General features: G+C 49.6%; 1 protein-coding gene across 1 annotated transcript in view; it reads left to right on the top strand.

Annotated features, from left to right (window-relative positions):
- Vapb (VAMP associated protein B and C) overlaps nucleotides 1-25,784 on the top strand; it is a 41,197-nt gene extending 15,413 nt beyond the window's left edge. Inside the window, exons 2-6 of the mRNA XM_028769609.1 lie at nucleotides 9,409-9,561; nucleotides 17,830-17,933; nucleotides 20,728-20,808; nucleotides 22,266-22,442; nucleotides 24,447-25,784. Coding sequence (XP_028625442.1) covers nucleotides 9,409-9,561; nucleotides 17,830-17,933; nucleotides 20,728-20,808; nucleotides 22,266-22,442; nucleotides 24,447-24,605 — 674 coding nt within the window. The 3' untranslated portion in view covers nucleotides 24,606-25,784. The remainder of the gene's footprint in view (nucleotides 1-9,408; nucleotides 9,562-17,829; nucleotides 17,934-20,727; nucleotides 20,809-22,265; nucleotides 22,443-24,446) is intronic.
- The last annotated feature ends 214 nt before the right edge of the window (nucleotides 25,785-25,998 follow it).

Below are 25,998 nucleotides of genomic sequence, written 5' to 3'. Positions count from 1 at the left end.
ATCTTTAAGCCTTGGGTCCTCTGTCTCTCCCTCCTCTTCCAGCCTTGAGGTCCTGCTGGTCCTCCTCTTCCAGCCTTGGGTCCTCTGTCTGTCCCTCCTTTTCCAGCCTTGGGTCCTCTGCCTGGCCCTCCTCTTTCAGCCTTGAATCCTCTGCCTGGCCATCCTATTCCAGTCTTGGGATCCTCTGCCTGGACCTCCTCTTCCAGCATTGGGTCCTCTTCCTGTCCCTCCTCTTCCAGCCTTGGGGTCTTCTGCCTGGCACTCCTCTTCCAGCCTTGGGGTCCTCTGCCTGGCTCTCCTCTTCCAGCCTTGGGTCCTTTGCTTGGCCCCCCTCTTCCAGCCTTGGGGTCCTCTGCCAGGTTCTCCTATTACAGCCTTGGAGTCCTTCTGGTCCTCCTCTCCCGACCTTGGGGTCTTCAGCCTGGCCCTCCTCTACCAGGCTTGGGTCCTCTGCCTGGCCCTCCTCTTCCAGGCTTGGGTCCTTTGCTTGGCCCTCCTCTTCCAGCCTTGGGGTCCTGCTGGCCTTCATCTTTAAGCCTTGGGACCTCTGCTTGGCCCTCCTCTTCCAGCCTTGGAGTCCTGCTGGTCCACTTCTTCTAGCCTTGGGTTCTCTGTCTGGCCATCCTCTTCCAGTCTTGGGTCCTCTGCCTGGCCCTCCTCTTCCAGCCTTGGGGTCCTGCTGGCCTTAATCTTTAAGCCTTGGGTCCTCTGTCTCTCCCTCCTCTACCAGCCTTGAGGTCCTGCTGGTCCTCCTCTTCCAGCCTGGGTCCTCTGCCTGGCCCTCCTCTTCCAGCCTTGGATCCTCTGCCTGGCCCTCCTCTTCCAGCCTTGGAGTCCTCTGCCTGACCCTCCTCTTGCAGCCTTGGGGTACTCTACCTGGACCCCCTCTTCCAGCCTTGGGGTCCTCTGCCTGGCCAACCTCTACCAGCCTTGGGGTCCACTGCCTGGCCCTCCCCTTCCAGCCTTGGGGTCATCTGCCTGGCCCTCCTCTTCCAGCTTGGGTCCTCTGCCTGGCCCTCCACTTCCAGCCTTGGGGTCCTCTGCCTGGCCCTCCACTTCCAGCCTTGGGGTCATCTGCCTGGCCCTCCTCTTCCAGACTTGGGTCCTCTGCCTGGCCCTCCTCTTCCAGCCTTGGAGTCCTCTGCCAGGTTCTCCTATTATAGCCTTGGGGTCCTTCTGGTCCTACTCTCCCGCCCTTGGGGTCTTCAGCCTGGCCCTCCTCTTCCAGGCTTGGGTTCTCTGCCTGGTCCTCCTCTTCCAGCCTTGGGTCCTTTGCTTGGCCCTCCTCTTCCAGCCTTGGGGTCCTCTGCCTGGCCATCCTCTCCCAGCTTTGGGGTCCTGCTGGCCTTCATCTTTAAGCCTTGGGTCCTCTGCTTGGCCCTCCTCTTCCAGCCTTGGGGTCCTGCTGGTCCTCTTCTTCTAGCCTTGGGTCCTCTGTCTGTCCCTTCTCTTCCAGCCTTGGGTCCTCTGCCTGGCCCTCCTCTTCCAGACTTGAGTCTTCTGCCTGGCCATCCTCTTCCAGTCTTGGGTCCTCTGCCTGGCCCTCCTCTTCCAGCCTTGGGGTCCTGCTGGCCTTAATCTTTAAGCCTTGGGTCCTCTGTCTCTCCCTCCTCTTCCAGCCTTGAGGTCCTGCTGGTCCTCCTCTTCCAGCCTTGGGTCCTCTGTCTGTCCCTCCTTTTCCAGCCTTGGGTCCTCTGCCTGGCCCTCCTCTTTCAGCCTTGAATCCTCTGCCTGGCCATCCTATTCCAGTCTTGGGATCCTCTGCCTGGACCTCCTCTTCCAGCATTGGGTCCTCTTCCTGTCCCTCCTCTTCCAGCCTTGGGGTCCTGTGCCTGTCCCTCCTCTTCCAGCCTTGGGGTCCTCTGCCTGGCACTCTTCTTCCAGCCTTGGGATCCTCTGCTTGGCCCTCCTCTTCTAGCCTTGTGGTCGTCTGCCTGGCCCACCTCTTCCAGCCTTGAGATCCACTGCCTGGCCCTCCTCTTCCAGCTTTGGGGTCCACTGCCTGGCCTCCCCTCCCAGCCTTGGTGTCATCTGCCTGGCCCTCCTCTTCCAGCCTGGGTCCTCTGCCTTGCCCTCCTCTTCCAGCCTTGGGGTCCTCTGCCTGGCCTTCCTCTTCCAGCCTTGGGGTCCTCTGCTTGGCCCTCCTCTTCCAGCCTTGGGGTCCTTTGCCTGACCTTCCTTTTGCAGCCTTGGGGTACTCTACCTGGACCCCTTCTTCAAGCCTCGGCATCCTCTACTTGGCCCTCCCTTCCAGCCTTGGGGTCCTGCTGATCCTCCTCTTCCAGCTTTGGGGTCCTCTGCCTGGCCAACCTCTACCAGCCTTGGGGTCCTGTGCCTGGCTCCCCTCTTCCAGCATTGGGTCCTCTGCCTGGCCCTCCTCTTCCAGCCTTGGGGTCCTCTACTTGGCCCTCCTCTTCCAGCCTTGGGGTCCTCTGCCTGGCCATCCTCTTCCAGCCTTGGGGTCCTCTGCCTGGCCCTCCTCTTCCAGCCTTGGGTTTTCTGCCTGGTGTCCCTCTTCTAGCTTGGGGTCCTGCTGGCCCTCCTCTTCCAGCCTTGGGTCCTCTTTCTGGCTCTCCTCTTCCAACCTTCGGGTCCTCGGCCTGGCCCTCCTCTTCCAGCCTTGGGGTCCTCTGCCTGGCCCCCCTCTTCCAGCCTTGGGGTCCTGCTGGCACTCCTCTTCCAGCTTTGGGTCCTCTGTCTGGTCCTCCTCTTCCAGCCTTGGGTCGTCTGCCTGGTCCCCCTCTTCCAGCCTTGAGGTCTTGCTGGCCCTCCTCTTCCAGCCTTGGGTCTTCTGCCTGGCCCTCCTCTTCCAGCCTTGGGGTCCTCTGCCTGGCTCTTCTCTTCCAGCCTTGGGGTCCCCTTCCTGGTCCTCGTCTTCCAGCCTTGGGGTTGTCTGCCTGGCTCCTCTTTTCCAGCCTTGGGGTCCTCTGCCTGGTCTTCCTCTTCTAGCGTTGGGGTCCTGCTGGCCCTCCTCTTCCAGTCTTGAGTCCTCTGCCTGGCATTCTTCTTCCAGCTCTGGAGTCCAATGCCTGGCCCTCCTCTTTCAGCCTTAGGGTCCTCTGCCTGGTCCTTGTCTTCCAGCCTTGGGGTCCTCTCCCTGGCCCTCCTCTTCCAGCCTTGGGGTCCTCTGCCTGGTCCTTGTCTTCCAGCCTTGGGGTCCTTTGCCTGGCCCCCCTCTTCCAGCTTTGGGGCCCTGCTGGCCCTCCCTTCCAGCCTTGGGGTTCTCTGCCTTGCCCTCCTCTTCCAGCCTTTGGGTCCTGCTGGTCCTCCTCCTCCAGGCTTTGGGTCCTCTGCCTGGCCCTCCTCTTCCAACCTTGGGGTCCTGCTGGGCTTCCTTCCAGCCTTGCTGATCTGCTGTACTGCTCCTTGAAGTGTTCTAGGTTCAGACCACCAGTGTGAGCAAGAATCCTGGGATTTGCGGTTTCTGTTGTAATTGGACAAATGTAGCCATTGTAGTCTTGTATGGAAGTCAGCCAGCAGGGCTTGGTATTCAGTAAAAACAGGTTGTAGCGGGATAAATGTAAACAGCAGATTTGACTTTTGAAGGCCTATGTCTCCCAATTTTAATATATTTTCCCATGTACATCGTCTATTGTATGGAGACCTCAAGGACTGTTTTATTGTCCCACCAGCATCCATCAAAAGCCTTTGCTTCTACCGGAAGGCTCTCTGTAGGGTTGGAGTGTATGTTTCCACTTATTGTTTGGGGGGTCGCGGAGAGGGAAGTGTTTGTAGGAGAGGAAACTGATGAAGCCTTTTGTGCAGTCTGCAGCCATACTAATAACTTAAGCTTCTGTCGGAAGGCTGAGGCCCGGTGTATTACATGTCAGGTTCGTGTGTAACTGCTGTGGTAGTACATGCAGAGTAAATTCCAAAGACTCAAAAACATACCAGGTACTAAATTACATAGGAAGGATGCATATTTATAAACGAGGATTTCATGAGTTCTAGAAGAGGAAGAGAAGGGATTTCTGTGCTCAACAGAGGGTCAGTGACTGTCCCTGTACACCTACCTGAGCCTGTGTGCATTTGAATTCAGAATCCACTGGGCAGGTGGATGCAGTATGTCAAGCACTCCTCCTCTATAAAGTACAACTTTTCTATAGGTGGGGTGGCTCATGGGAGATGGTGCAGAAAAGGGAGCCCCCAACAAAGCAGCTACCCACTGAAGTTCCTTGTCTACCCTGGGGTCTGCTGGTGGCTGGCAGGTGTCACTGTCCACCTTGGACCTGTCCGTCCTCTCTATAGTTGTGTCCTTTCCAGAATGCTGCATGGCGACTGTCACTTAGACTATGGTTTAGGTTCCCGCCATGCTTTCTGTGGATGATGTGGTTATTATGAATATTATCTCCATCTGTATTTTCCATAGTTTATTGTGTTCTCCTTCTGAAGGACTTTGTTTTGCTTCTGTGGTGGCCATTGTTGTGGTGAGGCTGTGAAAACTTCATTTACAGTATGGGAATACCAGGGTGAATGGCACCCAGTTGGGCTGAGAGTACAGCTCAGAGTTAGAGCCCTGGACTAGCATGTGCAAGCCTCCCAGTTCAAGTTTGAATAGAACCACAAAAGAAAAGGAAAAAAAAAAGAAAAAAAAAAAACCTGACAGTCTCTCAAAGTGGCTGCATAGACCATGTTCCTGCAGTGCCGGTGGAAGTCTCGTGGCCTTGATTCCCCTCACGTTTGGTTCTCAGGGTTAGATTTTAGCTACACTAGGAAGAAGTGGTGACACCTCGTTGTGTTTTCAGCTTGTGTTTTTCTGAGCCCTCCCCTGAAGCTCTTTTGTCCATTTTTAAATCAGGTGGCATGTCTCCTTGCTGTTGGGTTTCAGGAGTTCTCCATATGTTCAGCAGAGGATCCTTTATTGGGTGCATCTTTTAAATACAGCCCTCCTGGTCTGTGGCTCTTGTCCCTTCACCCTGTTGGCAATATTCCTCGGCAGGGCAGATGTTTCTGTTTTTATTTATTTGATTTTTTCTGTGTTGGGGATGGGCTCCAGGGCTTGAGTGTTAGGTACCTCTTCTTCAGAGCCCTGTCTAGCCCACAGGCTTCACATTCTAATGAGGTCAAGCTCATTACCAATTCTTTCTTGCATTCCACCTTGGTCCTTTTCCTAAAAAGTCACCCAAGTCATTTAGAGTCCCTTCCACATTACCTTCTGGGATCTTACTTAGGATCTATTTATTTATTCATTGTGAAACAGGGTGTCACTATGTAGCCTTGGGTGGCTGGAACTTGCTGTATAGATCAGGCTGGACTTGAACTCACCACTCACAGAGATCTTCCTGCCTCTGCCTCCTGAGAGCTGGGATTAAAGAGGCTGCCATCATGCCTCAGCCTCTGGGATCGCACATGTGAGCCACTGGTTTCGGCTTGAATCTCACTGTCCCTGGAGAGAACTTCAGCACCTGGAGCCTTCTCCCTTGAACTTGAAGATAGTGCTTTAAGTCTGGGCTTGTGTCCTGTGACCTGTGACACAGGACTAATCCTCTCTGTCTCCTTTTACAAATAGTCATGTTTCTTTGGGTTTTGTGTTCTTTGCTTTCTTCATCAGGTGGAATTCAGATCTTCCTTAAGTAATTTAAAATAGACGGAGAAGCAAGCCACAGGGCCTGGGGAGAGTGCAGGTGGTTTATGCCATGCTTTCCTGGATCTAATCCCTTCAGGAACAAGTGGAGGAGTTTATATTCTGTTAGTTAATGCTGTTTTATGAGCATCTTTATCAACCTTAATAAATACTTGCAGGTGCACACAGCTGTAACAAGGGGAAGAAAGAATCCATTCAGCCTGTTACATAGAAGAGAATGTTAAAACACATTGGGAATATACTCCAGGTTGGGGCTGCATCTCTGTGTTCATTCTTGCTGGGAGATGTGGAGTTTCTAATTTCACACAGACATCTGGACCAAGGGATAGACGACATGGAAAAAAGTAATTAAGGGATGTGATGTGCTCCCACTCTGGAGACACAAATCATTTTTTTTTCAATCTCTTAAAAGAAAAAAACTTAACTTTTGAAGATTTCATTTGTAAAATTGACTGTATTTTATAAGCAATGCTTAAGTTCATTGGTGATAAATATTCATGTTTGTGGAATAAAATCCCATTTTTTTACATAATGCTTTAATGGAAATGGCAGTTTTATGAAATGAAAGTGACTAGGTTTTCTGAATGATGCTCATAAGCCTTCCGTCCTTTTTATTGAGGTTTTGTGTTCTAATTCATTAGTACAGGGAAGGCAAGCACTAACACGGCTCATCTCCTGTAATTATTCAAATTGGAGTTATTTTCAATAAAATTCTTGAAGTAAATTGCCCAGAGTGGGGCGAAGAGGATTGGCCTGTTTTTGCAAAATGCCTTGATTTTTACCCATGAGACTTTGCTGTTCTGCTAGTGGTGTCTGCGCCGCATATATTTCCAGCATGGCTCCCTCCAGAGTTCTACAAATTAGTGCCCAGACCCAAGGCGGGGTGCTAGGGGAGAAATACAGCTTATTTTATCCTGCTCACTGCTACCAATATTGCTTGTCTTTTAATAATTTAGGCCATCTTTTATGTAATTCATGTAAATTGAAATGCCATTTATATTGCCACATAATAGGCAGATCTGGGTAACACGCCTCAGTATGCTCAGTCAGTGGAATCTAGCTTATGTTTATAGAATCTAAGAAGATGTTGGTGGAGTCTACAACTGGGATCCCCACCCCAGCTTAATGGGGAGCAGAAGGGGAGACACTGGAACCTGCGGTGGGCATAGTAAGTGTTCTGTCTTCTCCATGGTGAGATGTCTGTATGCTGTGGTGGGTATGTTATATATTTGATCTGACAGTGTGTCCACACTCTTGAGGCTCAATGATCATTCTGTGTATTTCCTTTTCTTTCTTTCTTTCTTTCTTTTTTTTTTTTTTTTTGAGACAGGGCCTATCTTTGTATTGCAGATTGGCTTAGAATTTGCCATATACCAAAAGATGACGGTTAACTTCTGCTCTTTCTGCCTCCACCTTCCCAGATTCAGAATGATAGGCATGACCCAGTATGCCTGGTCATTTTTCTGTAGGCCCTGGATACTGGCAATGGACCCTTTCATGAGTAACCTCAGAACTCCCTGGCTGCCTGAGTACCCACACTTGTAGAGCAGGGCTTGGTGTGTTTTATGAAACCTAGACCTGAAAGTTGTACCCGTGCAGGCTTGTAGGGCTTACCGCTTTCTCTGACCCTAGAAAAGCAGAGCTGTTTTTAGCTCTCCTTTTTATAGAGTGTGCTTACTGAAGTGAGCCCCACCTTAAGTAAAGGGGTATCAGCCTTCTTATCTTCCCATGAGTCAGCCTACATGCAGTGCAGGTAGGATAGGGTAGAATTCCAGAGAGCTGCTATCCCACATGCCCCTGGACAGTCTCAACACCAAGTGTCTCATTTCTCTCTGGAGGCCAAGAACTTGTTGCCTCCAGCGTCCAGCTCTCCTTCCCTGTGGCTGCAAACCCTTTGGGCCAAGGCTAGCTGTCTCCCGTGCTTTCCCCCCGGGGTTTGGGGGGAAGACGGGGTGAAGAGTTGGTTTGCAGTGGATTCTGTTCTGAGTGTAGCTACATTCTGGATCCTTCAGGAAGTCCTCTCTCCTGGCTTCAGCCTGGTTCAGGGCTTCCTGAAAGATTCGCAGCTGGAGGTGACCTTTCCAGGTGTTTAGATGTCCACAGTGCTGTCCCTGATATGAGAAGAGCTTCTAGGGAAATGATTGTCAAACACTAGGTGATGCAGCCATCTTGTCACATGTACTGCAGTGCATGCATGCATCCTTGCAGGCAGTGAGGTGCAGCCACAGGGCCAGTAGAGTAGGGGCTGATGGAACGGCAGGTACTATCACTGAGTTGCCACCTACCCTGGGTTTCTGTATGGAGATGGCACCAGGCTTCCATTCTGAAGTTGCATGAGTATGGCTGGTGACCACTGTGCAAAGGAGCCAAGCTGAGTAGCCATGTTGGGAGTGCTCGTGTTTGGCACAGTGAGGTTGCAGGCACATACTGTTTTGGGGGGGCTTTTTATGGATAAAATTATGCATTAGCAAATGCAGGAATTGTCTTATGCTCAGATTGTCCCCTGGCGTGTACAGCTATCCCATGTGGACAGCTCAGTGCTTCCTTGGAGCTACACTGTGGGTGTGGTAGGCTTGATTTTGGACTCAAGCCCCTTCCCCTCAGCCACCATTTGTGTTTAAGCTAAGCTTTTATTCAGTGGGTATTTCATAGTTTGAGTACCTCAGAGGAAGCCAGCCTGAGGCACACTCATTTTTCTGGAAATAACCTGTGAGTAGTTTTCTTCTTGGTGCATGTGTCTGGAGACCGTTACTGAGCCCAGACACAGGGCTGGGGACTGAGATGGACAAAGGATAATCCTGCCCTGAGCAGCTGAGAGTCACTGAAAGCATTTTAGAGCACACTGTCGAGTGTCTGTTGGGCCTTCTCAGATGTGACAGGTGAGCTGGTAGATATTCTTTGTAACCACGGAAACAGAGTCCCCTCCTCTGCTTGCTTGCAACTGTGAAAGCGGGAGTGGAAAGCCTGCCTATTGGAAACAAAGATGTGCCACTCCTGTTGAAAATAGGTAAACATGAATTGGATGGAGGCCTGGGGATGTGGCTCAAAGACTGGGTATATATGCACAGGTCCATGGGTTAGCTCCATAGCAACACACACAGCCATCAGCACACAAATGCATGTGCACATGACAAAAAAAAAGAGGTCTTGCAGTTCACCTCTCCCCAGTTGAGCCCTAAGAAGCCTAGTGATCAGATGTCCACTTGCTGGAATGTAGATTAGCCAACAAGAAACAATTGTGTGGTATGTACCCTTGTACATTGCTACTAAGTATAGATGGTTGGACAGGCTCCCACACGGTTGATATTAGTTACCTCAGGCACAAAGGAAAGCTTATTAACTTCTCTTTATACATCTTTCATTGTTTGGTTTGTTTTAAGAAGCATGTTTTACTTTTTTAATTTAAAAAAATCTAATAAAGTAGGAATGAATAAGTAATAGTAATGAACAACAGCCTTGGGCCACGAAACGTGGCTCCAGGCTTCTTGGGAGCCTCAGTGCTTAGAGCTGCTAGCAGGGCTCAGAATGAAGTTGGCTGTCCTACAGACACACGGGTAGTAGTTTCCCTGTCTACAGAATCCTACCCTCCCACAGTCCACCTGACACCTGACACTCTGCTCTTAATAGTCAGTAGGTACCTACGCCCAGTCCTTTGTACAGTTTCTGCCAGATTCCATTGTGGTTCTATGGAAGTGAGTGTTGAACATGAGTGACTGTTGTTGGATTCAGACAGTGTGTGTCTAGGTCCTCACCTCTCACAGAGGTCTCTTGTGAGCTCCTATTTTCCTCACAGGACACCAACCAGTGTCTGTCTCTCCACGTAGGTCCCTTCACTGATGTCGTCACCACCAACCTAAAACTCGGCAACCCAACAGACCGAAATGTGTGTTTTAAAGTGAAGACCACAGCACCACGCAGGTACTGTGTGCGGCCCAACAGTGGGGTCATTGATGCCGGGGCCTCTCTCAATGTGTCTGGTAAGTTCTGAGCCTGGAGGTCATGGGTGGGTTCTGAAGGCCCCAGAGCCATAGGGCCTTGTCAGAGCGGGTAGTACAGGAAGCTACAGACTTCTCTCCACATCTCCTGTCCCACCTCTGGGTACAACACTTGGTGCCTTACCACCTCTGAGTTCCATAATTCACGTCTCAGAGTCTCGGCACCTTAGTAGCCAGTGCAGAATTAAAGTAGTGGCTATAGATTTGGCTGTAGAGCAGGGCCCTGTTCTTTTGGAATTAAATCTGCACATTGACCAGTCAGAAGAGGCTGAATAACACATTTGCTTTGTGGGAGAATGTTAAATAGCATTATTTTCTTAACGCTAAATGACTTCTGACATTGCTCATGCCATCTAGTAATTGGAGGTGCTCTTTGCCCTGAAAGCTGAGGAGGTAGGGTTGCAGAGATGCACAGGCAAGGCTGTGGGCCGGCCCTGTGTGTTGTGATGACCCCCTTCTCTATGAGGCTGCATACGTTTTCCAAAGCCTGACTTCTGAAAAGATGCTGATAAGTGCCTAAATTGAAAATTGAGTTTCAGAACTAAGGAAGTCTGAGTGATATGTTAGGGTTTAAATGTATTTAGAAACTGGTGAACTTGCAGCTCGTTAGAACTCGTGATGCTCAGAGGAGCTGTGGGGGAGTACATGTCCTTTAGACACCAGTGACTCAGTGTCCCTCAGCTTCGGCCGGCATTGTTAGAGGCCACTTCTCGTTTGAAGTGAGTGCCTGTCTGGGTTTTTCCATGGTAGATTTTGATTGTGATACATTTGGCTATTCATTTGACACCTAAAAGAAAATGATTCACCTCTTTGGAAAGATACAAGGTGTTTCATTATCTCCGACTCTGAGTCCTCGCCTCTGTTGGTGCCTCTCATTATGGAGCGCCTGCCCCCGCTCCCCCTGTGTGTCCCTCTCTGAGTCTGCAAGGCTGGGGGTGCACCGGTGAGTCAGATTAGTCAGGAGCAGTTAGCTGGTAGCTAAGCCTGTAGAAGGGTTCCCACTGCTGGACCCCACACAGCCCCATCATGTGCACTGTGCAGGACACATTGTCCCATCTGTTTTGTGTCCATTTTGAATCACAGAGTGGTGTGTGACAGAGCCAGTGCTCTGGGTTGGGCCTGCTAGAAACAGAGAGAGGTCATTATGTGGTGTCTGATTCCTCTGTGTGTCTTAAGGTTTTTGCTGAGATTGGGGGAGCTGGATTCTCATATCCTGACCGCTTGTGTGGTGGCAGAGGGCCTTGTGTTGAACTGTCTCAGCCTTCTATTTGCTTTAACTACCATCCGCCAATTTCTCCATCACTAACACATGTCAGAAAAGTTGAGCTGATTGGCAGATGAAAATCACCAATTTTCATATGAAACAGGCAGCCTGGTTATCTGAATAAAATAATCTTAGCAGGTAGTTGTATAGTATAGGTATGCCTTCTAATGTTACAGATGCCGTGTGGCTTGAGTATTTGTGTATGTGTGTCTGTGTGTGCATGTGTGTGCATGTCTGCATGTGTGTGTGTTTCTGAGTGCCTTTGTGTGTGCATGGGTGTGCATGTCTGCATGTGTGTGTGTATCTGAGTGCCAGTGTGTGTGTGTGCATGGGTGCATCTTTCACTAGGAGCAAGTCCTTTCCTGTCTCTGGAGGGTTCTGACTGATCAGTGGCTCCTTGTTGAAGGCAGCTTTTGTGTTGAGTCTTCCCTCTGAAGATTAGAAAATAAAGAGCCAGCATGGATGGGCTCCTTCCCTGTCACATGGTTTCTGTCCCATGGCTATCAGCCATTTGGGTTAGAGGCAGATGTTCTGTGATTCTGTGCTGCTGCCTCGGCAGGTTAAAGGTGACTGCCTGAGAATGAGTCTGAAATGTAATGCATCATAGGGCTGGGGAGACAGGAAGAGTGATCGAATAAAGAAACATGTTTGCAGCTTCCCCTGCTGAGGTGGGAGGGCACATGAAAAGAGTCGCTGTGGAGCCCCTGTTTGTTGGTAGTAGTCTCACGTGGACCAGGAGAGTGGTACAGCCTGTTTAGTTGTAGGTGCTGGGTGTATAAATGTCCCATTTTACACACGTACATCTTGGGTTGTGAAGTGCTGTGCTTGTCCAGGCCTGTTCCTCGAGGAATGCAGCTATTGGGGTGACAACATGGTGAGCCAGAGTCCCTGGAAGAAGCAGGTGCACAGGCAGCACACTGTCCTCTGTGTGCTCACACCCACTTATGCCTGCCTGAGAGGTTAGGAAACTAAGTGCGAAACTAGGCCTGTCCTTGAGCCCATTGGCTGACATCTTGCCAGCCTGGTCACCTGTGCACATTCTGCTGTTGCCACTGTACATGCACAAAGCCACCAGTCGTGAGGAGAGATGAGTTCTGTACTATTTGCATTGCCTTAAAAAAGCAAAAGAATTCTATGCATTTTACATATTCATGGCCTATGTGAATTCCTATTAAAGCATGCATGCTTATGAGTGAATTTTCATATGTAATTTACAAAATGGTGACCATCAAATGAACTTGAAATCATATCAGCATGGTTCTGCTTAGTACCCAGAGTGTCACAGGATACCTGGAAAGGATAGGGTTAGTGTATCCCTGCATTTCTAAAGACCCCTGGGAGGTGCTAGCTATTAGATGAGGCTATAAATCATCCCTGTACGAGGCAGGGGGAGGAGGGGAAAGGAGCCGAGTTGGAGGGGAGGGGAGTGATGGGGATGGGCCTGGGCCTTTAAAGGCATTGTCTTCTGCATTTTGGCTGTGGCAGGCTTGGGTAGTGATTCCCCAGGCACACCCTGTGGTGCTCTGCTTGTCTTCCCAATGACCCTGACATTCAGGGGACCTGTGCTGTTTCCTTCAAAACACAAGGAACATTTGTGCATGGGGTTCCTTTCATTAACCTAGGCAGAGCAGTTACAGTTGGACAGAGGGCAAAGTGTGACATGTGGGCATTTCCAAGTAGGAGTGCTCTGGGCCTTCCATTGTCTTTGTCTTCCGTGTGGCTCAGCTGTAGGCTGGTTCTGAGACACAGCCCAGCTCGCGGTTGCTCCCAGAGTGCCAGGGCCTGTGCTCTTGATGCGCAGGGGCTTTCGGAGCCGGCTCGCACCGGTGGATCTGCTGGATCTGCACCTTGGCAGCACAGGCGTGTGGAGATGAGCCTGCAGGAAGGAAGTAGAGTTCCCAGAGGACAAGGGGATGGGAGTACCTCTGCTTTCATCACTCCTGGGGGTCTGGGGGGGTGGCATTCTAGCTTTACAGAACTAAGTATCTTTCAAACTGTATGGTAGGGAAATATTTTTTTAAAGCATGTAATTTCTGAAGATGTCTTTGTAGAAGGCTGCTAGTGGTGGCGGATCCTGTTTTTAATGATGCAGTTTAATAATGAGGGACTTTTCCATTAATATTCCAAACCATGTTTGCCAGCACGTACAGCAGGTGAAGAGGTAGAATTATGGGCCCATCAAAAATACTTAGGCTTCCTGTAATATGACATTAAATTTAGTATTTGTATAACCTCTGTGAATTCTAATCCCACCAAGTGGTGAGCTTTCATTTGCAGTTCTGTTGTGCACATTGCCTGCCCCTATGCCAAGTGCATTACACATGCTGAGTGTCCACAGGGGCATGGGCAAAGTCATTAAAGATACCAGTATCTAGATACAGACTCACTTTACTCAGGTGGATTCGAGCCAAGCGTAGGTCTCCCAGTATCTGGTTTGTGTTTTAAACTGGAATTCGGAGTAGAGGGGGCATGTTGGCTTCTGACAGTCCCTTCAGGACTCCCGTTGGTTATGTTGAGACGTAAAGTTCTTCCAGTGACGTGCCGAGGACACGCTGAGTATCAGCAGCTCTTGGGATGGAGACGTCGGTCAGTTAATGTAAGTGAGTAGCATTGCAGTTGATAATCAATCCGTTTATGACGGTGCTGGCTCGGGCGGATGTTACTGTTTGCTGGCGTTGGACCAGGCAGCTGTGGGCTGCACCATTCAGGTGGTGAGTCTCAGGGTAGAAGTGTACTTAACCTGCTGACAAAGAAGCCTGGCACCGTCTTCCAGTGTGGACAGAGGGGCTTCCGTGGGGACTTCAGTAGCATTGCCCTTCCTTGGATCCAATCCTTGCTTTGGAAGGCTCTGATAAATACGTGTAGCCTTTTAACTGGATGGTCTCCACGTGCTGTCCTTACCACTCCCAGGTAAGAGCAGCCTCTGCTGCAGTTTAAGATAAGTCTCTAATCTTGTCACCAGATTAGATTATGGCTTAAAATATTTTACCAATAAAAATTCAGCTTAATTGTGCTTACAGCCTTTCAGATCTTGACTGTAGGATGCAGGCTTTTTGAGAAGACTGTTCCCATCTTTTTATGAATATGACCCAAGGGCAGAACCTAGAAGACTGGTCAAGAGATACTTAGCTGAAAGGTACTTTTTGGCTCTGCAAGGTGAGCCAGGAGTACAGTCCATAAAATTTGGTGCAGCAGAAAGCCTGAATGTTCCTTCAGTCTGTTCTTGTAGGTGGTGTCTTTGGCTCCCCTTGAAGTTCTATCCTACCCTTTGTAACTTCACTGCTAGCTCATTGCAGAAGGAAGGGAGAGGAAAAGGTAGTTGGGGGAGCACTCAGAAAGCAGGCGAGAGAGAAGTTGCCAGGCACAGGAACTGACCCTGCTTTAGGACACACTGGTCTCTGTGTTGCTGATGGTTTGGCTCACAGGTCTCCCTGAGGTCAACTAGCACTTGATGGGGCACAGGGTGCACAGTTATACTGGGAGGAACAAAGGGATGCTAGGCTGTGCTCTGCTGTTAGTTATGACGCAGGAAGACATGTTGTGAAAGGCTTTGTAAGGAAGGAAGGGTGAGTGGGTCTTGCTGTTTGGCCTGTACAGCCTGTTGCATGCCTCCCTTCTGTTGTCTTGAAGAAAGGCTGAGGGCTACCATGGCCTCTGCACAAACAGAGCAGGGTGCCAAGTGTTTGTTACTTGAGCTGAGCACATGAGCCAGAGAGGCCCACAGAGAGCACAGGTAGAACAGCAGCGTTCTTAGAACCGGGTGAGCTTAGTTATATATCTACTCGGTTTGAATAGTAGAGGCCCCAGGAAAGTAGTCACAGTGGCCCCTGAAGGAAATAATGAAATTACTTGTGGCGAGAGTTTGGGGCCTACCTAGTTGTCTCAGGTTAGAGTCCAGCATTCATGCACACTGATCACCCTAGCTGTAAGAAGCTCATGGTTGTCTTCTGTTGTTTAAAAAGAGGGTAGTGGTGCTGACGTTGCCAATGCATTGAGTAGGTAGATCATGTTCTTCTGACCAAGAACTGTGAAAGGAGGGAGAAAGTCTGCAGAGTCTCTGGTTGGCAAGAAGAGCATGAGTGAGTGAGGGCAGACGGCCGTGTCTCGTTGGGTGTGGAGACATCTTCAGGTGAGAGTCAGACTGAGTAGTGCACTCCTTCCTTCCTTGCTTGACCCACAGTGGTAGACATTAAAACGGCCTATAGCTGCCTGGCTCCCTGGAAGCAGCCTTTATGCTGCATTTAATCAGGTCATCATTTTCTAAGCCAGTGTGTGTGTTTTAAGTGGCCTGGTTTTTCCTCTTTTGAGGGAAGTCTGGTGTGATCAGTCCACTTCTTCATGACCCTGAAGGTTCTTCTCAGGGGTCCTACCTTTGTGCCTAATGCAACAGGCTGTGTCCTGAGCCCAGCATGGGTGAGGGGTGACTGAGCCCAGGTTGTCTCCTGGTAACAGGCCTCTTTTAATGTTCTGTCAGCAGATGCGCTCTGAAAGGAGGGACAATTCACTTAGGGTTTTTATCATCAGTGTCTCTGGTATTTAAATGAAATAAATTAAGTTAATGGGAAGCTCTTTTATAGCCTGTCATGGAAAAAGTACATAATTTGTGCCACAATTTGCAGCCAGCTAGCGCTGACCAACATTTATTCCCTCATGTTCTCATAAAGTCTCCACTGAAACCAGATTAGACATGAGATGGTGGCAGCTGAAGAACAGGAACTCGGTGCTGTATGCAAAGGGCTTCGTGAAGCAGGGTATATGGGTCCTAGGTGTACCAAGGGTCTGTAGAGTGTCATATACACACAAAGGACAGCCAGTGGGAGGCAGACAGCTGCTTCTCTTCTTGTTTCTGCTGTGGGGGAGAGGCAAGTCCCCACCTTATACTCAGAGCTTCCTAGAAGAGCACTCCAGAGGCCCTGGTTCTCATTCCTGGTCGGCCTCACCGGGGCCCTAAACGTCAGTGTATCTTGACTTAGGAATTGTGACCAGCCACCACTAGGCCTGCTCTGTGTGCCCTGCCATCAGGTGGTTCTCTGGGCTCTCCACTATGGAGCTGAACAGGCAGGAACGGGATAGTGCTGGCTGTAGGCAGGATGCTGTAGGTCAGGAGTGGGGTAGTGATGGCTGTAGGCAAAGCTGCAGTGGCCTTGAGGTGTGTGCTTGCTCAAAGGCACACAGGGAAGGACCATCTGCAGTGCTGGCTTCACACTTGCCCCTGCAGCTCAAACATGGGTACAGATAGCTCCTTTCTCTTTCCATTGCCTATAGAAAGGCTGCTTTTAGGCACTAGTCTGATTGCGTCCCTCTAGAGAGGGCTAGGAAGGCAGTGTATGTGGCAGCTATGCTCCTGGGTAGTCTCTGAACTTTTTGTATTACTGACAGTTGAAGACTCCAAAGAGTATAGTAGGTCTTTGTGAGCTGTAGTGATATTTATTATATTAGAAATTTTTAAATGACTAATTTCTTTAAAAATTACAATCCATCAATTACATGTTAGTAGTAATACTTTTTATGAAAGTAGCTATTCTCAAGAAATTGGAAGGCTGGCGTTGTTGACAGCTTCTGCAAATCTGACATCTTAATAGGCCGCTTCTCATGTCTGCTTCATTCAGTGTGCTGCACTGCTGTCGTGGTGGGTGTGTCTCCCAGACAGGAAGTTAATAGCATCTTTAGACGGCTCTGTGGTGGGCAAGAAGCATTTTCTTCGTTTTGCTTCTTTTTTTTTTTTTTCCAGTGCTAGGGTTGACCCAGGCTTTGCATGTGCTACAGAGACCAAGCTGGCCTCAAATTGAGATCCACCTGCCTCTGCCTCCAGGGTTCTGGATTAAAGGTGTGGGCTACCAACTACAGGCAGATTGGACCCATAGTGTGGGAATGTAACCCTGGAATCAGCCAGGCAGGAGACCCTCATAGCCTTTGACCTCCTATCTAGACTGTCCTGACCTCCTTGGATGATGGGGAGCAGGAGCTATGGAATGGTCTTTTGAGTTTGACTATGTGTGTGTTTGTGGACTGAGGAAACCAGGTGCTAGTTCAGGGTTTTCAGTTGTTTGTTTCTTTTTATTAGAAGAATAGACAGCAGAATAATAGCCCCCTCCCACAGCAGCACCTGCCTCACAGGGATGAGTGGGGTGAAGATAGTGCTGAGGAACAGGGCCCCGTTTCTGGTGTGGACACTCTGAGGCTTCCCCTGATAGTGAACTTAGGTTTCAGGGACGGTCACTAGGGGCAAGGCTTATTAAAACTGTGCAACAAAGGGAGTGTGTTCCAAAGCAGCCTTCCTATAACAGGGCCGGCCTGGGTTGTCAGGGAAATAGGACCAAGGGAATGAATCAGAATACAAGACTCCCTCAGTACAGCGGGGTGCCTTGGGTAAGCTTTCTCTGGTTTCTGGGTGGTGGTGGGAGTTGGAATTGCTTTTCCTGCTGTGGCAAATCCAGCTTTTAAGCCGTCTCCAGAATTCTATTGGCAAAATCATATTTCAAGCCTTACCTTGATGAGCTGCGTGGGAAATGGGGTGGAGAGAAGCGAAAACCATCCTGAAACGATTTGAGTTATTCTGTTTTCTTTCTCAAAAAGATCATTTGGCAATGTTTTCTTGAGAAAAATAGGACTTTAGTGTTTCTCCCATTTTATGTCTTCAGTAAGAGCTGTAAGATAGGCTAGGGTGGCTTTGTGTGAGCATACGACCTTTGTGTCAGAAATCAGACACCCAAGTTCCAGACCCAACCTACAGTTCAGCTAGTACCTGCTGTCAGGCTGTGACATGCCCCAGTTTTTCTGGTCTTAGTTGCTTACCTGCAAAATGGGGGATTGGAGAGCAAAATGGGGGATTGGAGAGGCTATACGTCCCTGCTGGCTCATGGCCTTCCTCAGGGTCCAGATGGGGGAACTGGGAAGCTGTTTTAGCCCACAGTGTAAGTATTAGCGTGACAAACGACTCTGATAACCACATTGTGACCCTCCTAATGAAATATTTTCTTTCTCAGTGATGTTACAGCCTTTCGATTATGATCCCAATGAGAAAAGTAAACACAAGTTTATGGTTCAGTCTATGTTTGCTCCGCCCGACACTTCTGATATGGAGGCAGTAGTAAGTACGAATACTTCTTCTTTTCTCCAATCTGCTAGGGCAGCCGTGGCGGGTGCATGCCTTGCTGCTGTTGACGGGGCGCCGTGCTGTTAGGGAGGTGTGCACTCTGGTCCCTGTACGGCTTTCCTAACGTTGATGGATAGCTTTAACATTTTACATGGCTGTTCTCTTCTGACTCGATGAACTGAACTTGCTTCAATTCTCTGCTCTTTCCTCCCTCTCCTGCCCGCACCACAGCAGAGTGTGCTCTCCGTTGTCAGGATGCTCTGGCCTGTCTCCAGCCCTCACACCCAGAAGAGGGTGTGTTTAACACTCAATGCTCCTCCTCCCAGTGATACTGCCTGGTGTTGCTTTCCTCTTCTACTTAGTTCTGGTCAGCATAGTTCTTCTGGTTCTTTGCTGAGGATGGAGCTTGGGTCTTGTTCACACTAAGCATCTGCTCTGCCTGTTTCTAAACAGAGCCTGCTTCCTTTTTCTTTAATTGCTTTCATTTCCATCCCTCCTCCCCCATGTGAGTTCATGTTTAACAGTGTCCCTAATTTTGGCAAAATTAAGATGCCTTTATTTTTATAAATAAGCAGTATTTTGTGGTATTGATTTTTCCAGAAGAAGAGGGTTTAGAATGGCAATTCTCCCCAAAGGTGGCTCCTGACCTACTCCAGGTGACAGGGACCTGGGTGCTGCACTGATGTCTTCAGCACATTGGGCACTGGTCCTCAGTATCTGACCAGCCCAGAGACAGCATGTCAGCAGTTGTCTCTGTTTCTAAGCTGTATTGGAGGGGCGGGGGGGAGCTTCTCACTCGCTGCTCAGTCTTTGCTTTGAGCTTGGGAAAGCAGAGCTCGATGTTCTCATTGGTATCTCTCTCCCTTGGGGCAGAAAGGGAAGGTTGAGTCAGATGCTGAGTTGGAGTGAGACCTCGCCATAAGACCGACCTGGGGCATTTCTCTGACCTTTCGTTTGCAGATTTGTGTTGTGTTAGTCTGCTTGCTGAAGGGACACATGACAGGCACAGACGGTGGACTGTTGACAGGCGGTGGCTTGGTCTGTGGTGTAGCTGGTTGGGAGGGGGCTTGGCTGTCCTCATCTGAAGCTGAGGCCTGCCTTTAGTGCTGTGGTCTGTTTTGAACAGGCTTTGTTGATGCTTCTTGAGGTTTTGGCCACCTGTGAATTGGGCATAAAAATGCAGCCCACAGGATTTTGAGGAGAATGCACCCACGTCCGACACGTCACCCGAGCAATTAGGGCTGGGAACTGCAAGCTTTATTTCTCGGTGGGTTGTTCTTTAATAACTGTTTTAAGTGTTTGGGCAGCATCTTTTGAAGGGCATTGTGGGCGTGCCCACTGAGTGGAAGCTGAGCAGGATGCAGGTGACGCTGATTCCCCATACCAGGCCCGATTGCTCAGAGCCTGTGTTACTCTTAAGCTGACACCGTGCAGGCTATCAAGAGCAGTGCCAATTGCTTCTGCCTTGATGTCCCGTGTGTGAAAACTTGCTCCCTGAGCTGTCATAGGCTTTCTTGGGCTAGCTGCCTACAGGAGGGTGGCTGCTGCCTATCCCTGAGCCCTGCAGAGCAAGGGCACACTCACTGCTTACTGCATGGTATTCTATGCAGTCAGTACAGTGAACTAGAGTTATCAGTGCCCTCTGAGCACCCCAGAGTGGCCTATGGCTATTTCCATGGCACCGTGGGTTTTACAGCTTTAGGGTCCAGGTCGGTGGGCTTGGAGGGCTTTGATTATTTCCTCATTAAAATTCAGATTCAAATTTGGGAGTAAGAATGACCCATACTGAGGTGATGTTATTGCTGGCTTGTCCCATTCTTGGTGTGGTTTGATGAGTTGGCTCAGGCAGTGTGGAAGCGTGCTTGCCCTGTAGTTTGTAGGCTGGTCTCTGAGACCACTTAAGTGTCTTGCTGACCAGCATTGAGCACCCAGAGATGGCCCTTCCATGATCCTCTCTGACTCACAAGTAGACACAAAATCATGGGCCTTGCGCAGAACAACAGACGTGTGTCAGTGTGTTTCTATGTAGCTCTGTGCTCTCAGGGATCCTGTGAGTCGGAGTGTGCCGTCCCATTGACTGCTTGTGCCACACCCAGTGTGGCAGTGGTCTGGTGCCAGACAAACTAAGGGCCCTAGCTGTCATGCGTGGTTGGGAGGGTGAGGATGGGTGTCTCCCTTTTTTGAGTTGTCACCTTCCTGCTCTACTGGACTGTCATTCTCAACCCTTCCTGGATTCCCATCTTCCGCATCTGAATGGAGACATCAGTGAGGGGCGCATACCAGAAAGGCCCCTCTCTGATGGTTGGGGTGGCCATCCTGGTGCAGCCACTGGAGTGGTATGGTGGATGGTGGATGTGCCCCACCAGCAGTTGCCAAGGTGAGCTAGATACTCATCCTCCAGCTCTCTAGGTAGTGTTTGCCCTGTCATGTAAATTTCATGTTCTTAAGGAGACCCAGAATTGCCTTGAGAGGATGGGTGACCCTGTTCAGCCGTGCTCTCCAGGCCTGTACTGCCCTTGCAGCAGCAATGAGTGAGCTTGGACAGGTTCTAAGGAGCCAGGCAGCAAGACTGCAGGGTTTGCAAAGTGTGATAAATATTCAAGAGAGCTAGTGCATTTAATCTTGTCATGTTAAAAATATTGAAATCTCAGCAGACTTAAGTTCTTTATTTGATATACATCAGGGCTTTCTCATTAAGAGTATTTTTCTGAAATTGTCAGTTATAGGAGGAGAATTATTCTTCCAGCAGCTTGATAATACCCTGATTATTAAATTTAAATTGTTTTAGTGGAAGGAGGCAAAACCGGAAGACCTTATGGATTCAAAACTTAGATGTGTGTTTGAATTGCCAGCAGAAAACGCTAAACCAGTAAGTATGTCTCTAGTTAACAGTAATCGAATGCTGCAAGCTGATACTTATTTGCATGCTGTCTCCTGTGAAACCAAGATTTAAGTTGGCAAATTATTTTTCTTCCTCTAATGTATGAAGGAAAAAATAAGCTGAAGTCAACAGATAGGCTTTATAAAGTCAACCTTGGGGAAGTGGCTACCGGAAATAGTTTTCCCTTGAGAAGTACAGCCTGTTGGCCCCCAAGGTCATGAATCCTGGGATGGCAAAGTAGGGAGGCCAAAATGGAGCACTTTGCCTTTATCATGGGGCAGGTGGTCAACTCTTGGAACATTCTTGTCAGTGTCCCCTTGAGCATCATCCCTCTTCCCCCATGCCCACACAGCACACAGTGCAGTCCCAGTGCTGTTGGCACTCTGCGCTGGGGGGGCACCATCCTGTGTGCTGTGGGATGTTAGATACTAGTGCTACCTCCAGTTTTCACAGACACTGCTGTGTGCCCGCTGTCCCTTTGCCAGCCCTCTTTGTCCCTTGCTTCCCTGGCTGCCCCCCTCTCCCAGTGATAACTTCATCTGGGCCTCACTGAGGACCAGCAGTGGCAGAGCTGGGAAGAGGAAGCGCTCTGCAACAGTTCTTCACATGATCATAATGAGCACTGAGAATGCTGTTGATTGGGGTCAGAACTGTGTCGTGTTTTCTTCTACTCTGTAATCAGCTACTGGCATCTTAGTTCTTTGAATGGAGAGAGAATAGCATCCTGTTGCAGGAAACTGAACTTAAAAGCAGGGAGACATGGATCCTGACCCTAGCCCCATGATAAGTGGACTTGGCCTGGGCTCTGCCTTCCAGGCCTCTCCCTCCTGTTGGCAATAGGGTAGAGCTAGATGCCTGATTTTCAGATTGCTGCCCGGAACCTCAGGGATCAGTCAGAGTGCTTCCTCGCCCTGGTTCACTGACTGGCTCATCCTCCAGGAGGGTGCCCTGGCCCCTTTTATACACCGGAACACATCTCCAGCACAGCCTTGCTGACTCACTGGCTTGGTTGCCCTCTGCCCTGCTTGTAGGTGGCCTCTGTGTAGCACTCTTTGGGCCCTCTATCCTTCCAGCCCCCACGGCCTGAGATGCTTAGCTCTCCTGCAAAGGGAATTTGCAGCTGATAATTCCTGAGCTTGCACAATTGCAGTATGCTAATTTTTGCATGGCAGGAATTTGATAGTGCAATATGCATGGCCCTTTTTCTCTTCCTTGAAGTATTAGCCTCAGCCCAACTTCATTATTTGCCCTTATTCATAATTTCTAGGGCCTGGTAGCTTTAGATTATCAAGATATTAGATAAAGTGATCCATTTAAACAATAAATGTGACATTGTACAGTGTGGATGAAATGCTGCCTTGTGTCTTGTGTGCCGAGGACGAATTTGCATAAAATCCTTTCTGACATAGTTGGTGACACTTGGGCTCTCATTTATGTCTGAACAGCATGATGTAGAAATAAATAAAATTATACCTACAAGTGCATCCAAGACAGAAGCACCGGCGGCCGCTAAGTCCCTGACATCGCCCCTCGATGACACGGAAGTAAAGAAGGTGATGGAAGAGTGCAGGCGGCTGCAGGGGGAGGTGCAGAGGCTTCGGGAGGAGAGCAGGCAGCTCAAGGTAACGCCCACCCTCTCAGGGCCCAGTGGTTATAGCTGGGAAGTGGGGGAGGGGAGCCTAGAGGGTTTGGGTTGTTTCTCTGTATCTGCTTACTTTTTTTCTCCTAAGGGACACATTTGTAGAGCTTTCTTCCAGCTCTCAGAAGGGTCTTCAGACTGTGCCTACCAAACTGGTGTCTACCCAAGGACCCACTCCCACTCCCACCTCCACTAAGTCATGCTGGTTCTTTGAATAGGGATTGTCAGAGCCCACTGTGCCCCGTTCCCCATCCTGGAGGTGATATTGGTTGCTGGCCAAATCCTGCCCTACTATTTGAAGTCTAAATGGGTCTGGGTAGTGGAAGCTCCTCAGGCTGCTCTCCTGGTTGTGAGAAGAAAGTCCCTTGCTGGCCCAGTGAGGACTAGTGAGGTATACAGGAAACAAGGCAGTAGCCAGAGGCACCTGGCTGGGATGTCAGGCTGACTGGAGAGGCCAGAGGCTCCCTTGGCCTAGCAGCCCATGTTGCTGTCTACACAGTTTGTGTGAGGTCTTGGGTCTCCTCAACTGCAGGCTCATTTCTCAGGCCTGTTTTCTAAGCCTCTCTTTGTCTGACTTCTGGATGGAGAACTGTGACTTTGTCTGTGGATATATCTGATGTGGATATACCTGGACATTTGAGTATAGGAACTTTTGTTGTAGCTTAAATTTGGAGACCTATTTGTCTTTAATCTTGATGACACCACCCAAGCGTGTAATAGGCTTCCCCTCTCTACCTGCTGTGGCACACTCCCTTAAGCCGACCCCCCTCCTTCAGCTCTGAGGTAGATGCAGGAGGATGGCAGCTGGGAGCTGGCCTCAGCGTCTTCGCAGATGCTTCTCCTTGAGTTTGTTTCTCTTTAGAAACAGAGTTCTGCGCCATTTAAAGTGATCTATAGGTAGGGATGGCTTCTATGTAAACTCAATAAAATGAATGCTGCATTTTGCTGTGCCTATTTTTTAAAAGTTAACCGAATGCAGCAGCTCATTCATCACTGTGCTGTGATTCTGGCCTTGCCCACGAGCAGAGTATCTCTAAAATAATATCAGAGCCATCTTGATGTGCATGTGGGTGGGGCGCTGGGGCGTGCTTTATCCTGCCAGACATTGCCTTCTTGTTTAGTGAGATCTGGTGTGTGCCAGGCGTTGTGGGCTCTGCTATGAGCAGGCTGCCCTGGGGAGCTCCCTATTAGTGGGGCTGAGGGAGACACAAGACAGTGATGGTTACAACCCATGTCCTTAGTAGGCCCGTGGAGAGCTGCAGATCACGGGGCATTTGGCAGATAGGAAAGAAGTAGAGGGAAAGGATGGAGAGTATGAGCAGTGTGTATGCGGTGGGTGGGGGGCATCAGGATGGAGCGGCCTGGTGCTGGCCCTGTGCAGAACTGGGGCCTGGGAAGGGCCATTAGAGGAACCTACAGGGCCTTAGGTGGGGGCAGCAGAAGCAAAGGAAGACAGACACTTCATTTCTCACCTATCCTGGGGACTGTAGTGGGTGTGGTCTGGTGTCTGTGTGCCTTGAAAGCCAGAAGCTACACATTAGTTAGAAGACAAATGAAGGTTTTCCTCTTTACCTGTCGTGACAGCGGATGTTCATTGTATGTGTTTAAAAGTTGAAGGGATACCTGATTTGGCAGTCTACCTAGACCTGTTCCAAACCACCAGAGTTACAGGGTATGTAGGTCCCCACTGGATAGCTGGCTGTAGTTTGTATTTTAGGAATACCTGAGATTTCACTCAGAAATGAGTTGACTGAACAAACAGGGCAGAGGTCAGACCTGCAGGTAGACAGAGGTGAGGCTAAGACATGGCTAAAAAGCCTGGCTGCCCCTCTGAAGACCTTTTCCTGTGGTTCATGGAGGGCTGAGGGGTGTGAGAGAGAGAGAACCTGCAGCTCTGGTAGGAACACAGAGGCCAGGAGGGTCCTGACAGTGTGGATTGTGTCTGCCCAGCCCTGAGCTGTTTCTCACATGTGCACTTATTCCCCAGGAAGAAGACGGGCTTCGGATGAGGAAGGCACTGCCAAGTAACAGCCCCATGGCAGCTCTGACTGCCACCGGGAAGGAAGAAGGCCTCAGCAGCAGGCTGCTAGCTCTGGTGGTTCTGTTCTTTATCGTTGGTGTCATTATAGGGAAGATTGCCTTGTAGAGGCCGCATGCGAAGGATGGCAGGTTGGATTGATGGATCTACCACACCATGGAATTTAAATTTATCATAACCATGCGTAAAAAGAAATTAATGTATGACGGCATCTCACAGGTCTTGCCTTTAAATACCCCTCCCCATGCACACACAAATGCACACACAAATATAGCATAATATAATGACCTTTTAGAAAGTTAAAAATGTATAGGGAAAGGACGGGGAAAGAATGGTCTGTGGCTGAAGGACGCCGTGATGAACCACAGTGGCATCTTGTAGCTGTCCTGTTAAACTCGGGTCGGCCTTGGCACATGCTGCTAGATCACCTCTCTTAAAGCAAGAAGCTCTTCCTCACAGGTTGGGGCTGGCCCCTGGGAGGGGGAGTCCTACGAGGTGGGATGTGCTGTCTTTTCTTACCCAGAGGGCTTCCTCAGGCCTGCTGTTCAGTCCAGGCATTGTCTCCTCAGGCCTACAGAGCTGCAGGAGCCAGAGTGCGTTGTGCAGCGGCCCCATCTTGTGCACCTGTAGGCTGTGTGGGAGAGGCATGAGTGGACCGATGGACCCAGCACGGGGAAATCAGAGTCTGTGCTCTGCTCTCTTGAAGGGACCAAGCTCAATTGCCATTGGCTGGAGTAGTGAAACTGAGTTGTTATCGGAGATGGTTGATGCATATTTAACCTATTTCATGTATTTCATCTCATGTGTTCCTGCTGCCACCAGAGCACAGGCAGCGAGTGCTGCAGACCACCAGTGAGGAGCTGCTGTTGTGGGCTCTATGGCTCTTGGCTCTGGAGGTCTGAGGGATGGGGAGGGTGTGAGTCAGGAAGTGTTTTGTTGTAGGTCAGTAACAGCTGTCCAGAGGAGGGATGCTCTGTGTATTGACAGTCAGCTCTGGATTACCCAGTCTTCTAGATTGTCCTTCCCCACTCTCCCCTAACACTCAGCCTTCTAGAACATAGGGCAGGTCTGACTTGCCCTTCTCAGGATGAATGAGTCAGGCTGCAGAGGGTGAAGGGCACAGAGGGGGTGGGGTGAGGGTGGGGGAGCCCCTCAGCAAATCCATCTGCTGGTGATAAAGAGCCTTGACTGTGAATTAATTTCATGCCATAAAAGACCGATCCAGTTCTGCTCAACTATGTAGCATCTTAAAGGAAGAGATTAAAATAAAGCCCCAAATTAAGAGTCCTTTTGTCATTTTGTCACATTTGCTGTGTGTGGAGTTATTATTATCAATCATCGTTAGCGTGCTATGGAAGGTTGACTTTAAAATGAGCTCTGTCAGTGGGAAACACGTGTGTAATGATTTGACTCTGCACACATCTGTGTGCACACGCACACACATAGATTACGATTACTTTTATTAGTATAGTTTTGGTTGGCTTAGCTTAATAGCAGGAGC

Source organism: Grammomys surdaster, unplaced genomic scaffold (assembly GCF_004785775.1).
Source record: "Grammomys surdaster isolate TR1022 unplaced genomic scaffold, NIH_TR_1.0 193, whole genome shotgun sequence".
NCBI classification, from domain to species: domain Eukaryota; kingdom Metazoa; phylum Chordata; class Mammalia; order Rodentia; family Muridae; genus Grammomys; species Grammomys surdaster.
Note: the sequence above shows the minus strand (reverse complement) of the source record. Positions and strands in the feature narration are given on the sequence as shown.